Source organism: Osmerus eperlanus, chromosome 13 (genome assembly GCF_963692335.1).
Source record: "Osmerus eperlanus chromosome 13, fOsmEpe2.1, whole genome shotgun sequence".
In the NCBI taxonomy this organism is placed as follows: Eukaryota; Metazoa; Chordata; class Actinopteri; order Osmeriformes; family Osmeridae; genus Osmerus; species Osmerus eperlanus.
In genome coordinates, this window is record NC_085030.1 from 9957489 (window position 1) to 9973992 (window position 16504).

At 48.7% G+C, this 16504-nt stretch overlaps 2 protein-coding genes across 2 annotated transcripts in view; one reads left to right on the forward strand and one right to left on the reverse strand.

The window, feature by feature from the left end:
* The window catches only part of hdx (highly divergent homeobox), a 350307-nt gene that overhangs the window by 16987 nt on the left and 316816 nt on the right, over positions 1-16504 (reverse strand). The gene's annotated exons all lie outside the window — the stretch shown is intronic.
* LOC134032077 (connector enhancer of kinase suppressor of ras 2-like) overlaps positions 1-16504 on the forward strand; it is a 40470-nt gene that overhangs the window by 9506 nt on the left and 14460 nt on the right. The window contains exons 3-9 of the mRNA XM_062475882.1: positions 2002-2204; positions 2460-2547; positions 4230-4271; positions 8274-8393; positions 8596-8655; positions 9005-9073; positions 12838-13009. Of these exons, the coding sequence (XP_062331866.1) occupies positions 2002-2204; positions 2460-2547; positions 4230-4271; positions 8274-8393; positions 8596-8655; positions 9005-9073; positions 12838-13009 (754 nt within the window). The remainder of the gene's footprint in view (positions 1-2001; positions 2205-2459; positions 2548-4229; positions 4272-8273; positions 8394-8595; positions 8656-9004; positions 9074-12837; positions 13010-16504) is intronic.

Here is a 16504-nt window from a genome sequence, read left to right on the forward strand (position 1 = left end):
AGAGAGAGAGAGAGGGAGGGAGGGAGGGAGGGAGGGAGGAAGATGAAGAGAGAGGGGGAGAGAAAGAGAGGGATGGAGAGTGTGTACCTTATCTCCCAGGCACACATGGGTGGATTAGTTTGTGCTATATGAATGTGAGTGTGCGAGAAAGAGAGAGAGATAGATGTGTGTGTGTGTGAATGTGAGTGTGCTCCTCTTCATTGAATCATTCCAGCTAGGGAATGAGTTTCCCAGAGCAGCACTCTCACCATCTGTCCTAAAGCTGGACAATGCACACACACACACACACACACACACACACACACACACGTACACACAAACACACACACACAGGAGGGAGGAGACCAGACAATTTGTACTCATCTCCATCTAGTACACTCCATGGGGACATAAAGTACATCAGGTGTCCAACCTTGTGTACTTTTTGGGAGGGTAGCTGCAGCTCGGTCCAGTGAAGAGAGCTGTGGAGTATGTCACATGGAAACTGAAGTGAACTCAAGTAGTGAGTAAATAAAATAAAGTGTATATGTGTGTGTAGCTTTGTCAATGTGTGTGTAGAGGTTGTGTGCTGTGCTAGCAAGCTGTTTAATGATGAGGAGGACCATTAGTGTAGAATAGGGACCACTCCACACTTGGCAACCATGGCAACCATACGTAAGGATGCAAGAGAAGGAGGGGTGGATGGGGGGGGGGTTGGGGTGTGGGGCTGGGGGGTAGTTAAATGCCTTAATGGCATCCCCCCTCTCTGTGTATTGATTTGTTCATTCACACACACACATGCTGGACGTACGCTCGTCCACATGCACACCCAGATGCACATCTTCAAAAACACACACACACACACACACACACACAGACAAACCCACACACACACAGGCACAAACGCAGACAAATGACATCCAAACACCTGCCCAAACACGCACACACACACGCACACACACACACCCAGACGGCCGATAGGCACCATCCCCCTGCTCCGTCTCAGCACCTTCCTCCCTAGAGAGGGCTGTGTGCAGTTTTGGATTTAATCACGGGAAGCCTAATTACAAATGTGTGAACACACACACACACACACACACAGATAAATGGACTGTATTGCACTGTACTGAATTCATGCACACACTGTACTGAATTCATGCACACACACGTGTGTGTGTGCATGAATTCAGTACAGTGCAATACAGTGCAGAACATGCACATTACAGAACAACATACACATTTGATGTGGTTTTGGTCTAGTTTCAGTTACAGTAATAGGGGTACCAGTCTCCATTTGTCTCACCCTCCATCTCTCTTTCCTTTGTGCTGTAGACACTGCACTGTCGTCGTGACGATTTAGAACATAACTTGAGGTTGAGGATGCAGCACAGGGCACGATTAGATACATCGAGCAACCAGTGTGTGTGTGTATGTGTGAGAGTGTGCGTGCGTGCGTGTGTCTGAGCGTGTGTGCGGGCGTGTGTGTGGGGATGCGTATGTGATGGGTTTGTGTCAGCAGGAATCAGTCTCTATCGGACTTGACTGGAGGTGTCATGGGCAGCAGAGCATAATATGGCTCACCAGGTCTGTCTGAATGTGTGTGTGTACATGTGTGTGTGTGTGTGTGCGTGCCTGTGAGAGACTGTACAAGTGTGTGTTAGTGTGTGCGAGTGTACACGTCTGTGTGTCAGAGTCATAGCGCAGTGGTGTTCCTATGAAGATGGTTCTCCACTGTCCTAGAGTCTCAGCAGCAAGTTTGACAGCTGGCTTTGAAATGCAAGACAGACGGATAAATACACACCAACTGGGGCTTCTTCTGTTTTCATCCACTGCCACTCTCACAAACTCGATCATTGTGCTTCAAACTCCAGAAGCCATATTGATTTGACTGTATTTGTGTGGTGTGTGTGTGTGGTGTGTGTGTGTGTGTGTGGTGTGTGGTATGTGTGGTGTGTGTGGTGTGTGTGTGGTGTATGTGTGGTGTGTTTGTGGTGTGTGTGTGGTGTGTTATTTGTGTTGCAGAACTATGGCCTGGAGACAGAGAACTTGAGGACCCTGTCCCACAAACTCAACGCCTCAGCCAAGAACCTCCAGAACTTCATCTTGGGCCGGCGGAGGGGCGGGCACTACGACGGCCGTGCTTCCCGTAGGTTGCCCAACGACTTCCTCACCTCCGTGGTGGATCTTATTGGAGCAGCCAAGAACCTGCTGGCCTGGCTGGACAGGTAGGGTGGTGATTGGCAGGCGTGTGGGCAGAAAGTTGGTGGAGACAACTTTTCACCTAATTTCTGGAAAAAGGTTAAAATAGTGTAATTGACCAGTCAATTACACAATCAATAGGGGTGTAGACGTGTCTAGTGCATATACAACAATAAATAAATAATTAGACAATGTATCTCAGCAAGGCTGCAAAGCACTGAGTGGAATGAATGCTCCCTTTTTTTTTTTACCGTTTCTAAATGTTCCACATTCTGTTGTAGGTCACCGTTTGCCAGCGTGACAGAGTATTCCCTCCTGAAGAACAACATAGTCCAACTGTGCTTGGAGCTCACCACCATTGTACAACAGGTACGCTCCCTGTGTCCCACACACACAAGCACACATCACACACACACACACACACTGTCCTCCCAAAGTGCACTCTTTACACATGCACACTCCCTTCGTGAATGGATGTTATGTAAGTAATATGTGCAGTTTTACGACTCTGTGGACCATACTTCAGTGTATGGGCAGCATATGAGGAAGGCCATAGGCACAGGGAGGTCCATCACAGGAGCAGCCCTGCCTCAGGCCTGAGACTGACCTCACTCGCTGCTAAAACTGATCCTAGCTTTGGAGTTCTTCCTGCAAGAGTTACAGAGAGATACATACACACCTTATGTGAGCATGGACACACAAGCATGCACACACACACACACACATTCAAACACACACACATTGAGTGATGGCCTTGACGTGGATTCTATTGGTGTCCTCTAGTTGGCATGTGCCCAGAGCAGTCTGTATATGTGTGTTAGTGTAGTGTGTGTTAGTGTAGTGTGTGTTAGTGTAGTGTGTGTTAGTGTAGGGTGTGTTAGTGTAGTGTGTGTTAGTGTAGTGTGTGTTGGTGTAGGGTGTGTTGGTGTAGTGTGTGTTGGTGTAGTGTGTGTTGGTGTAGTGTGTGTTGGTGTAGTGTGTGTTAGTGTAGGGTGTGTTAGTGTAGGGTGTGTTAGTGTAGTGTGTGTTGGTGTAGTGTGTGTTGGTGTAGTGTGTGTTGGTGTAGTGTGTGTTAGTGTAGGGTGTGTTAGTGTAGTGTGTGTTGGTGTAGTGTGTGTTGGTGTAGTGTGTGTTGGTGTAGTGTGTGTTGGTGTAGTGTGTGTTGGTGTAGTGTGTGTTGGTGTAGTGTGTGTTAGTGTAGGGTGTGTTAGTGTAGTGTGTGTTGGTGTAGTGTGTGTTGGTGTAGTGTGTGTTGGTGTAGTGTGTGTTAGTGTAGGGTGTGTTTAGTCTGTCTGACAGTGCCCAGAGAGATCCCCGGTGCCAGGGAGATCAGACACTCCTAGTAGTGGGGATAGATGGGGAGAGGAGACACACTGGATAAACATCACCTCATATTGGGCCAGAAACTGTATGTATGTATTGGTCCAGATATGGGCATAGTGGTTCAGATATGGTTATATACTGGTCCAGATGTAGTCATATATAGGGATTCCCTTATGGTTATATATTGGTCCTGACCTGGCAACACAATGCTTCAGATAAGGTTCTGTTGGTCCCGACTGAAGTCTTCTTGCCAAGATAGAGGAGGTGCTTTGGGTCTCTTACAGATGATGTGTGTGCTAATATCCTTTCTCCAGCCAGCAGCCTTGCTCTGGGAAGCAGTGAGCCAGAGATAGGGGCGAGAGCTATTGTTTACTGGTGGAACAGGCCCCCCCCCCCCACACTCCCCCATCTCTGTGTTTTTCCTGGCTCTCTGTGTTTCTCGATGTGTGCTATCTCTCTCTCTCTAACTGTATCACTCTCTCTCTCTCTCTCTCTCTCTCTCTCTCTCTCTCTCTCTAACTGTATCGCTCTCTCTCTCTCCAACTGTATCTCTCTCTCTCTCTTGGCTTTCTGTCCTTCTATCTTTTATTCTTTTTATTCAAATCTACAACAGATGGTATTTGAGCTGCTCTACTGATGTCTTTATTTTAGCATTTGGGTGTTCTCCTCATGGTCTCTCTCTCTCTCTCTCTCTCTCTCTCTCTCTCTCTCTCTCTCTCTCTCTGCAGGACTGCACCGTGTACGAGACCGAGAACAAGATCCTCCATGTGGTACGTTCTCCACCTCCCTCCTCCACACCAACCTGCTCCCTGACCCTCAGACCCCTCCCCAGTCACCCCCCCACAGCCTCTCCCCCACACCACATCTACGACCCCACTACCTCCAGCCTCTGAAAACAAAAAAAAAGTCTGGTCATTGGTTCGCCATCCTCCAGTCAGCAATCTACCAGACTGAATAGCCGTGGTCTGATGTGGAGTGACAGGTGTTCGCTGACATGCCCTGGTCCCTGTCAAGGTCAGCGTCATGTGATGCGTCGGCCCAGTGTGTGACCTCCTGTTTGTGGATGGGACTGAGGCCGCCACAGTACGAGCTGGGCCTACGTGTTGGTTTCGTCCGAGCGCACGTTCACGTGTGTGCTTGAGCATATAGTTAGTGTTCGGGTAAAGTGTTTATGTGAATGAGCTCAGATATGCACATGTGTGTGTGTGTGTGTGTGTGTGTGTGTGTGTGTGTGTGGATGGATGGAGGTACACACATACACGCACACTCACACCTACTGACACAGACTGAGTGCCAGACTCAGATGGGCCACACATGACTGAATCTGCTTTGCGTGGGAGGTTTATGTGAAAGGGAGAGACAGCATGAAAGGAGCAGGAAAGCAAGAGAGCAAGAGAGAAAAACAGAGAGAGAGAGAGAGAGAGATACAGGGGGGGCAATAGAGAGACAAATAGAGAGTCGGAGAAGGTGACAAAGAGGGAGAGAGTGGGAGAGGAAGAGGGTTTGTCTGTGGATGCCTGCTTCATTGCTCATGTTTGTTTACTGAGTTTGGGGGAATTAGGGAAGTGGAGGTGAAGGGACTGCTCAATGATGGTGGTGCGCACACAAACATGCGCACACACACACAAGCACACACGCACAGCAGCATTATATTGTACATACTCTAATATGCAAAGGAACACACCCCCCCCACGCCCCCCGTCTCCCCTAGTCCTTCACTGTGGGATGAGTGTGTGCTGGAGAGACGGTAGACAGAGGAGGCTGCTTAGCTCCATATAGAGTAGGGCATTTGTCACTTTCTGCTCAATAATGCAAAACTCACTGCTGCTCTGTTCCCCTCTGGACTCCAGCCTGCAGCAATCAGATGGAGAGGGTTAGGAAGTGTGTGTATGTGAGTGTGTGTGTGTGTGTGTATATTTGTGTGAATACTCTCTGTTAGATGGTGTTTGTTTGTGTGAAAGAGGGGTGGAATGGAAAGTGGGAGAGGGAAAGAGAATAAAGAGAAACAGAAAAGGAAAAAGACAGAGTATGCATGTGTGTGTGTGCCTGTGCCTGTGTGTTTGATGTAGCGCGAAGTGTGTTTGGAAGTGTGTGAGTGTCTCGGTATGTGAGTTGATGTGTGTCTGTATGTGTAAGTGTGTCTGTGTCTGTTTATGTGCATGCATGCCTGCATAAGGATAGGAGACGTTATATAATGATATTATAGCTGTTTCTGCATGTTAATATCCCAGTGTGTGTGTGTGTGTGCTTGCGCTTAGCAATAGGAGAGATAGAGAGGGAGGGAGGGAGAGAGAGGGAGAGAGAACGAGAGACAACAGAGGTAAAACAGAGGGGGGGGGTTGGTGTGTCTGTGTGTGTGTGGGGGGGTAAAGCTTAAAACTTTTGGCTGTGCGCTGCATCAGGCTCTTCATTCCTAAATCTCTCAGCAGTCTGGTAGAACCTCACTTACTCTCAGCAGTCTGGTAGAACCTCACTTACTCTTAACAGCTTGGTAGAACCTCACTTACTCTCAGCAGTCTGGTAGAACCTCACTTAATCTCAGCAGTCTGGTAGAACCTCACTTACTCTCAGCAGTCTGGTAGAACCTCACTTACTCTCAGCAGTCTGGTAGAAACTCTCTTACTCTCAGCAGTCTGGTAGAACCTCACTTACTCTTAACAGCTTGGTAGAACCTCACTTACTCTCAGCAGTCTGGTAGAACCTCACTTACTCTCAGCAGTCTGGTAGAACCTCACTTAATCTCAGAAGTCTGGTAGAACCTCACTTACTCTCAGCAGTCTGGTAGAACCTCACTTAATCTCAGCAGTCTGGTTTAACCTCACTTACTCTCAGCAGTCTGGTAGAACCTCACTTACTCTCAGCAGTCTGGTAGAACCTCACTTACTCTCAGCAGTCTGGTAGAACTTCACTTACTCTTAGCAGCCTGGTAGAAACTCTCTTACTCTCAGCTGATTATTCCCAGCCCCAGTTAGGCCCTCATAAACCCTCATCAACCCTCCCATCCTGATGTCTCCTAAAATGTTAGGGTTAGAATCTGGTCTTCTGTCCAGCTCGTGCAGTCAGATTATGTGGAGCACGAGATGAGATGAGCTTACAGATGTTACACACTGCGTCATAGGTGCAATCTTCTAATCAGATCTAAGAGTCTTTATTGAGTCTTTATTCGTGACGGACGCAACAACAACCACAACGGCAACATTGGGTCGTTTGGTGTTAGAGCAGAGAGAGGCGAGCAGCGTTCAGCAGGTGCATGGCTTGAAGAAACATACGTTGTCCAAATGGGATTTTTCAACGGTGCCGAATTGGATAGGTATAACTGACGTATCCACACAGCTGACCCAGAAAGGAGAGATCTCCCCCACAGCCCCTTCTCTATTTCTCCTTCTTTCACTCAGCCTTTCTCACTCTCTTTCTCGTTTGGTCTCTCACTCTGTCTCACTGGCTCCCCGTCTCTCTCATTCTCGCCCTCTCGCTGTCTCTCTCCCCTCTCCTTCTCTCTAGTTCTCTCTCTCGCTCTCTCTGGTCTGTAGAACAGTGTGTCTGTGGGGCTCAACTGGAAGAATCACTGTAGCAGCTTACTGATCATTCTCCACCCTCTCTCCTTGGAAATGAATCATAGGCACTGAGCTTGCGCATGTGTGCATGCTTGTGTGTGTGAGTGTGTAAGTATGCATGTTTGTGTACCTCTTTGAAGAATGTCGGTTCTCCTCACATTAAAAATAGCTCTAATCCTGTAATTGCTCATTAGGATTGGGGTCAGATTTGAAGATAATTTCATGCAGAGTTTGTTGTCCTCTGCCTGTGTCCTCTGTATTTGTGCGTGAGTGTGTGTCTGCATGCATGTATGTGTGTATCTGTAGCATAATGTCTGTGTGTATGTATGTGTGCATGCATGTATGTGTGTGTGTGCTTTTGTGTTGTAATGTGTGTGAACATATAATATGTGTGTCTGTGTGATATGAAAATGTGTGTGTGTGTGTGCACGCAGTGATGCAAGATAGCAGGATAACAGTTCGCGTTAGCCCTCTGCAGTCAGTGTGGATTAGACGGCAGAGATGTTTGTGGAGGATAAATTAGCTCTCATGCGTGACCAAGCAGACAAATAGCCTGAAACACATTCAAGGTTCATCTAGAACAAATGCAAGGTGGAGCTTCCATTTCATAGGTTATTTTTTCTAATGTACAGTCACAAAAAAAATCTACACTATGTGATAAACCTACTTTAATGGCACCCTGACTCGAAAAAACAATGAAAAAACGAAAGCTGCTTTTTTCTCAGTGTTTTGATAGATAACCCAATCAGAAGATCCCTCTGAGATACTGCTGGGCTTTTATGTTATTGTTGGAGATTTGTTGTTCCATCTGTGGTCGTGTCTCGGCATGAGTGGACAGGGAGTGTGACGGGAGGTTTCTTCTGTCACTGCCTCCCCCCCCCCCCCCCGTGTTGGAGCGAAGGGGGCGCTGATGTGGAACAATCTGATGAAATGATTTCTGGTTTTACCTCCTGTAGGTAGGTCAGGATGTCCCACATGAACAAACCAATCACTCCCTGTCCTCCCCCTCTCTTTCTTTCTACTGTCTTCTCCCCTTTGTCTCAATCTCTCCCTGTCTCTTTCTGTCATTGTTCATCTTTCTCTATCTCAAACGTCCTCTCTCTCTCTCTCTCTCTCTCTCTCTCTCTCTCTCTCTCTCTCTCTCTCTCTCTCTCTCTCTCTCTCTCTCTCTCTCTCTCTCTCTCATTGTCTCTCTCTCTCTCTCTCTCTCTCTCTCAGTGTAAGACTCTGGCAGGGATATGTGACCACATCATTTCGTTGTCGTCGGACTCTCTGGTCTCTCAGTCTGCACATCTGGAGGTTGTTCACCTGACCAGCATCATGCCCAGCGAAGGCCTGGTATGAACACACACACACACTTTCACACACACACACACACACACACAACACACACAGCCTCTCAAACCTCCCACATCCGACTGATGAAAGGCTTGCTGTCAAACTGAGTCATTTATCCTGTGATCTTCACTGTAGCAGTCTGGAAGGTACTCTGTACTCTGCCTGTGTGTTTGATGTCTCCCTGGTATATGTGTGTGATCAGGGTATGTACATCAAGTCCACTTATGACGGCCTCCATGTTATCACTGGGACCACAGAGAACGTGAGTCAACTCAGAAACACCCACACATCCCATAGACACACACGTTCACATGGTTACAGAAATATGCTGCATCATTGGAAATGAAACCTGCTCACTCATCATCATCATCATTTCCTCTCTCTCTCTCTCTCTCTCTCTCTCTCTCTCTCTCTCTCTCTCTCTCTCTCTCTCTCTCTCTCTCTCTCTCTCTCTCTCTCTCTCTCTCTCTCTCTCTCTCTCTCTCTCTCTTGCTTTCTCTCCCTCTCACTGTCTCTCTGTCTCTGTCCTGTTTCTCTTTTGTTTCACTGTCTGTGTGTTACCTCCCAACTTCACATTCTCTCTCCTCGCCCCCCTCCCTCACTGTCTCCAGTCTCCTGCTGACCAGTGTAAGAAGATCCACGCTGGGGACGAAGTGATCCAGGTCAACCACCAGACTGTGGTGAGTAGCAGCAATGCACCCTGGGATTCCGTTTCCTGTCTAGCCACTTAGATTCCCACTTGAGATGGCGAGCGTCACCTGATTAATCTCCATGTAAAAAATCTGCATTTTTGCATGAATTTGTGTGTCATCTGTTACCCACGCAACCCATCGGTTTTAGTTAGGAAGTTCTTACAGGGCTGCTCATGTCTATGCAGTCTATTTTTTGTGTTCCATTCTGCTTGTTGAGTGTCGGTGATGTGCTAGCTGCTACCACCTTGGTGCTTTGCGTCCTTTCTCCGCTACTGTTGCTGCGGGCATTCCTGCTAAAAAGCACATTAAAAAGTGAAGCAAAATTCCCTCTTGAATGATATGGTTGTGGTATCTGGCCCTGTTTGATACACCAAGTGCATTTGGAAGTGTCTTGTGGTGTTGTTTAAGGATGTTCCATGGAGCTGTATCTCTGTGTTAGCGTTGACATTAGCGATAGCGTGCTAGTTGTGCTGAAGTCTTCCCTCAGGGCTCATATGAGCGCCTGCAGTGTTCCGCAGTCGGCCCTTTTCCTCTTCTGAAAGCTCACTTTCACTGACTGACACTGACCCACATTCGCAGTCCCGGGTGCTGCTGAGATGAGAGTGAGGAAGATAGGGAGCAGTTGGCAGCCATCTTGTGTGGCTCTGGTGTGTGTGTGTGAGATGATCTGGGATTAGGTTGGAGCCTGTAGGCAAGCACCTGTGTAAGAATAGGGTTGTATTTCAGTCGTGCCCTGGAGTGTACTTCTTGTGTGTGTGTGTGAAGTTGCTGATAGTGAGAGTGAACTTTGAGAGTTTGTAATGTATGTGTATGTGTATGTGTGTGTGTGTGCGCATGCTGAGCTGTGCTGCGGGAGAGAGAGAGGGTGAGAGAGAGAGAGAGAGAGAGAGAGAGAGAGAGAGAGAGAGAGAGAGAGAGAGAGAGAGAGAGAGAGAGAGAGAGAGAGAGAGGAGAGAGAGAGAGAGAGAGGGTGAGAGAGAGAGAGAGAGAGAGAGAGAGAGAGAGGAGAGAGAGAGAGAGAGAGAGAGAGAGAGAGAGAGAGAGAGAGAGAGCTTGACTGACAGGTCAGAGAGCTGTGTGTTGTCTCTCTTTCCTCGGGGTGACAGTACAGATCACACACCGCCAGGCGCCAGCTCCAACCCTTCATTATCCCCTCCCTCCCTCCGCTCGCTATACTGATCCCTCGCTCCAGGAGGGACGGAGTGATGGAGGAGGAAGAGAGGGACTGACTCGGAAAGGCACTCCAGTCAATATAGGCTACACGCAACACTTTACTTTTGATGTAGAATTACATAGTTGTCTATGAAGATGATCTCCATGAGAACCAAACATGCTCTGCTGACCTGGTCTGGTCTCTAAACATTAAACACTGCTCCTCACAAATATTGTATTATATATTCAAACTAGAGTACTTCATAAGACTCCACAGTCAGGGTGATTCCTTTATGGTTGCCTGCTATTGTGTTAGTCTTATCTGTCCATCATGATCTTATCCGCCATAGAGTATACTGGAGATTTATGTCTATACTATGTTTGTCTTATGAGCTATTATGAGCTGACAGCAAATTCTCCAATCTCCCCTCTGCCCTGCTCTGCTCTCCTCCCCTCTTCAATCTCTCCTTGCCTCTCCTCTCCCCTGTTCTCCTCTCCAAACCATTTTCTCCTCTGCTCCGCTCTCCTCTGCAGAAGCAGTGTTGTTAAACTTTTTAACCAGACTCTTCATTAAGATCAAATGTGGGATTTGCTGGAACCAGCCTGTGATGGTTTGAGGAGCTGCCGTGATCAGGGGCCATCAGCAGCATCTGCAGTAATGACCCCCCCGGAGCATTCAGACGGACGCCTCTCCTCCATGTATACATACGTAGGATCTACGCTGTCTGCTTTTTTCTCTGTGCTCTGAGTCTCGTTCCTCTGTTGGACCACAACAACCTAAGAGATGGTCGGACAATATCCACTGTATCCAGAGAACATCCACCCATACTGTGCACACTGATGGAACGATATGGACCCCTGCTGTTGGGTGTGGTTAGGAAATGATCCTGTGTTGGTTGGAGAGATGTCTTATTGCTGAAAGAGGAACTGATTGACACAGTTTTGTTAAGGTATGGGTGATAGTGTGGTGGTGGTTGCCACTTTCTGAGCCTTCCACAAGGGGCCTTATTGGGCAGAAGGCCTGGTTGTTTTGTGGCATAGGTCCCCATGCTGACCCTTGGTCTGAGCATGAGTAAAGGCAGACTGTGGCCTGGTCTAGGCTGCAAGGTGCAAGGCTAGGCCGGGAAGCACCAGCCCCAGAACCCCATGGGCCACTGAACGCTAACTGAACCCAGACACGGAGCACCAGACTGGGGGATGACACAGACGGAGGGATGGGTTGAAGGGGTGGAGGGTGGTTGGCAATGACAGCTTATCAGTATGTGAGGGGTCAGGCTAGAATAAAGCTGTGTATGTGTGTGCATGTGTGTTTGTGTGTGTGCATGTATGTGTGCGTGCGTGTTTGAGCAGTAAGGTCAAGTCAGAGCTGTGTGTAAAGCAACTTTGGAAGCTGTGTGTGTGTGTGTGTGTGTGTTTCTTGTGAGAGCAGTAAGGTCAGAGCAGAGCTGTGTGTGTGTATGTGGCCTCTGCGGATGCCTCCAGCAGCTGAAATCAGTGTAGCCAATCAATGGTCTGACGAGCCCTCTGAGCATGTTGGAGACAGCCGGACCACACACACACACACTCACACACACACACACACACACACACACACACACACACACACACACTCACACACACACACACACGTACACACACACACACTCGCACACCCACACACCCACACGCACACTCACACAAACACTCCAGTCAGCACTTACATCCTCCAGCCTCTCCTATCAACATTCTGCTCGTGTTCCTCTCTTCTCCTTTCTCTCCTTTCTTCTAGTTCTCCCCTATCCCTTCCTTTCTGATACCCAATCTCCCTCCCTCTCTCTGCCAACCTCCCCTCTCTCTTCGGTTAACCTCTTCCTTATTCTCCCTTCCTTATCTCTCTCGCCATCCTTCTTTAACATACCCCTCTCTCATTATAATCTCCCATTCCTCCTCTCTCCTCCTTTCATCTGCCTCTTCTACCCCCCCCCCACTCCTCTCCCTTGTTCCCTTTCTTTCCCATTCCCTCCTTCTCTCCTCCTTCTCCATTTCCTCCTTCTCTCTCCTCCTCCTCCATTCCTCACCTTTTCCCCCCCCAGTCTCTATGTCCTCTATTAAGGCAGACCCAGGTTCTACCTCCTCTGTATTCATACATCATGATGAGTGTCTGGGAGACAGTGCTGATTCTAAGGTCCCATGGAGCACTGGAGAGTGCTGTGGTCTTCCTAATGTGGTCAATGTGGTGCTGGTGTTGTTATTGGTGGCATGTGTCGCACTATGTTTGGTGCCTGTTGTAGCAAGGGGTGGTAGTAGCCAGTGTGTCTGTGTGTTACAGCAGCAGTTGGACTCGGTGTGTGTGTGTATCAGCAGCAGTGGTAACCAGCGTGTGTGTGTGTGTGTATCAGCAGCAGTGGTAACCAGCGTGTGTGTGTGTATCAGCAGCAGTGGTAGCCGGCGTGTGTGTGTGTATCAGCAGCAGTGGTAGCCGGCGTGTGTGTGTGTGTGTGTATCAGCAGCAGTGGTAGCCGGCGTGTGTGTGTGTGTGTGTATCAGCAGCAGTGGTAGCCGGCGTGTGTGTGTGTGTGTATCAGCAGCAGTGGTAGCCGGCGTGTGTGTGTGTACCTCAGGTGGGGTGGCAGCTGAAGAACCTGGTGAACGCCCTGAGGGAGGACCCGTGTGGAGTCATCCTCACGCTGAAGAAGAGGCCGCAGAACACGCTGAGCTCCACCCCCGCCCTGCTCAGGAACGTGCGCTGGAAACCCCTGGGCCTGCAGGTAACCTTTAACCCCCCCCCCCCACGTCTGAGCCCCTCCACCCTCTAAAACCTTCTAGAACCTTCTACCCTCTGTGACTCACCCACAGCCGAATCAGCAGACCCGTTCTTGTTGTAGTGGTTCGACCGTCCTCTGTCATCATCACTGTCTCTGATTCTGAAATGTACCATGCTCTGTCGCCGAATATTGTTGTTTAATTCAGTTGGAGCTACGCATGAGTGTGACAGAGGGCTGGAAAAAGGAGCTTGTTTCAAATTCCAGACTGGCTAGGGCTGAGGTGGGAGGAAAAGAGGAAAGGAGAGAGATTAGAGTGGCAGACACGGGGGGAGGGGAGTGGGAAGGGGGACGATGAGAGAAGGGTGAGGGGAGCACAGGGGAGGTAGGCATCGGTGGGAGAGGGAGAGCTGGTGGGTGAGCGTGAAAGAGAAAAGGAGGGGGATGAGGGGAGGTAGAGGGGCAGGAAGGGTGAGGGAAGGTGAAGTAAGGAGGGTGGGAGGGAGGAGGCAGGGGAGGCATGCAGAGGTGAGGGGAGGTGAAGGGGAGCAGGTGAAAGAGAAAGGGACAGGCCAGGGGTTAGAGGAGGAGGGAGAGGAGGAGAATAGGTGGAAGAGAGAAGTAGGGCAGGGGTGAGGGAAAGGAGGGGGGGCTGGGGGTGAACTGATGTGTGGGTGTGTGTCTGTGTGCAGTAAGGGGGGGTTATGGAGCAAAAGCTGGTTTGACATGGCCTCGGGGTTACACGGTTGCTATTTATAGCTGTATATTTTGGCTAATTCATTCACATGCTATATGCATGCTTTGATCTCTGCTGAGTACTGGGTCTTTCTCAGCAGCGTCTCTCTGTCATCTCTGTTCTCTTTGATCTGGTCTGAGGCATCTATCCAAACTCGCAAGTGTGTCTGTGTGTGTTTTTTGTGTATATGCATGTGTGTGTAGCAAGTTTGTCAAAAACAGGTAGGAGTGCATAAACGTTATATTAGCTGCACATACAGTTTGGTGCCATAACTCCTCCAAAGGGTCTACCTCTTCCACTGGCTACATAGTCAGGGTTGCCAGGTTGGTGGTTACTTCGACCACCTCCACTGATCTGCCTGTTAGCGGATCATTGTTCTCATTTGCAGTTGTGCGCCGCAGTGAAGATTGTGGGGAGGCTTAGCGAGCGTGGGGCATTTCTGCCCCGATGGTGTGCAAAGACACAAACACGCCGGGGGCAGAGAGATCAGAGCGCAGAAATATCTGGGAGAGAGGAGGAGAAGAAAGACATGTTTTAGACTTGTTCTCACAGAAAGATGGGAGCATCTTAATTATTCATAAGTGACCACGGGCAGATCCACTGGCACTGAAATAAGAGATTCTCCTCTCAGCAAATACTGGAGATAATCCACTGATTCCAAAATAAACTTGGAAACTTTGTGTGTGTGCGTGTGTGTGTGTGTGAGAGAGTACTGTATATGTATATTGTATACTTGAATGGGTTGTAAAGTGTCCCTGGATGTGTGTGTGTGTGTGCACGGGTACATCCTGATAGACCATTCTCCTGCTTCTCTGAGAGGCACAGGAAGTAGGTCACACACACTCAGACACAAACACCCCACACAACACACAAACACACACACACACACACAGTTTTAAGCTGGGTTTGGGCTGGGAGTTCAGCCCTGATGCAACTGAATCCTGGATCTAAGTGAGATCCACATAAGATAGATTTGATCAGCTGTTCGACGCCAGCCACCATGCTGTGCTAGCAGCCATCCCTGCTCTGGTTCCATAGCAGAGGAGCCACATCACAGGAGCCAAGTCCTCGAAACTGCTTTGATGATAGTGATGGTGATGAAGATGAGCACCACAAGGCTTGATGAGGAGGAGTGCGAGGACGACGACAAGGAGATGACACAGTGTTCTAATGTGGACGATGATGAGGATTACGAAAGAACATCAAATCGTTAGTGATCTTGATGATGAGGATGATGAGGATGAGGAGGAGGAGGAGGAGGAGGAGGAGGAGGAGGAGGAGGAGGATGAGGAGGGCTCTCCAGTGTGTGCTCCAGTGTGCTCTAAGAAGCTTGATGTTCATGTCTCAGTGCGCTCGAGTCTCTGTGTGCACATGAGTGGCCTCACGTGCACGCCGTCTCCCCACTCCGCTTTCATCACCTCTTGTTGTTCTGTGTGTTTAGACACATCAATTATTACTCGTTCCAAATGTGGGCTATTTTAGGTAGCCTGTGCATGACTAAATGTATTATTCAGAGAAGATAGTCTCTTTGGTGGGGCCTACGGACATATTTTCAGCTCTGAGGGGAATTTCCACTGTGTTGAATCAATGTGTCTGGAATGGTGATATACTGTACAGACCTTGCACACACACATGTTTACATTGAGCTAAAATGTATACATGAGCCATGGCAAAGAGTGGCACTGACAGTCATGTGGGGGTTAAGCTTGGAAGGTGTTTGTGAGGGGGGGGGGGGGGGGTTAGGTAATAGGCTAGTATTGAGTTTGATGTGGTGGTTCCATCTCTCTCCTATCCTCTCCTCCTTTTTCATCTTCTTTTATGATCATCCCTCCTTATTACCCACAGCCCCCTCTTCTGCCTCCATCTCTCTCTCTCTCTCTCTCTCTCTCTCTCTCTCTCTCTCTCTCTCTCTCTCTCTCTCTCTCTCTCACACACACACACACACACACACACACACACACACTGTATCTCGCTCTCTGTCTCTCTCAGACAGCCGTAGCAGCAGGCTATAATCACAAAATTACTGTTTTCACTCCGAACTCCAGTCACAACCCTGCACAGCTTCCACCTCCACACTCTTCATATCTCTCTCTTTCTCTCTCTCTCCATCTCACTCGCATTTTCTCTCACATCCTCTCTTACACTCTACCTCTCTCTCCCTCTCTTTCTGCCAATCTCCATCTCTCTCCCTCTTCCTACTTCTGAAGCTACCGTGAAGTTGTTTTATATGTCATCTAGGCTTTGCTTTTAAGAGGTTGAGCGTGAGAGAGAGATGGGGAGGGAGAGAGAGAGAGAGAGAGAGAGAGAGAGAGATGAGAGCGAGAGAGAGAGAGAGAGAGAGAGAGAGAGAGAGAGAGAGAGAGAGAGAGAGGGTGAGTTTTATGGATGGAGTTAATTATCCTAATGCACTGGTGAATATAATGGAGAAGAGATTTCCTAATGAGGGTTCTGACTGTGGTGTTTCAAGCCAGAGTGTTTGTTAGAGTATTACATACTATATTGTTGTGTCTCCTCACAGGTATCTCACATAGGTACCCTCATACACCTTCTATATGGAGCTATGGCTGCCAGTCAGGTCAACCTGGGACATGGGATTCTGTAACAATTCAACATTTTCAATTCAGCTACATTCAGACAAGGCATCACACATACACAATACACACTGTAGAATGTGGCACTTTGTATCCTCTCTTCCCTCTCTCTCTCTCTCTCTCTCTCTCTCTCTCCTCTCTCTCTCTCTCTCTCTCTCTCTCTCTCCTCTCTCTCGCTCTCTCTCTCTCGCGCTTTCTC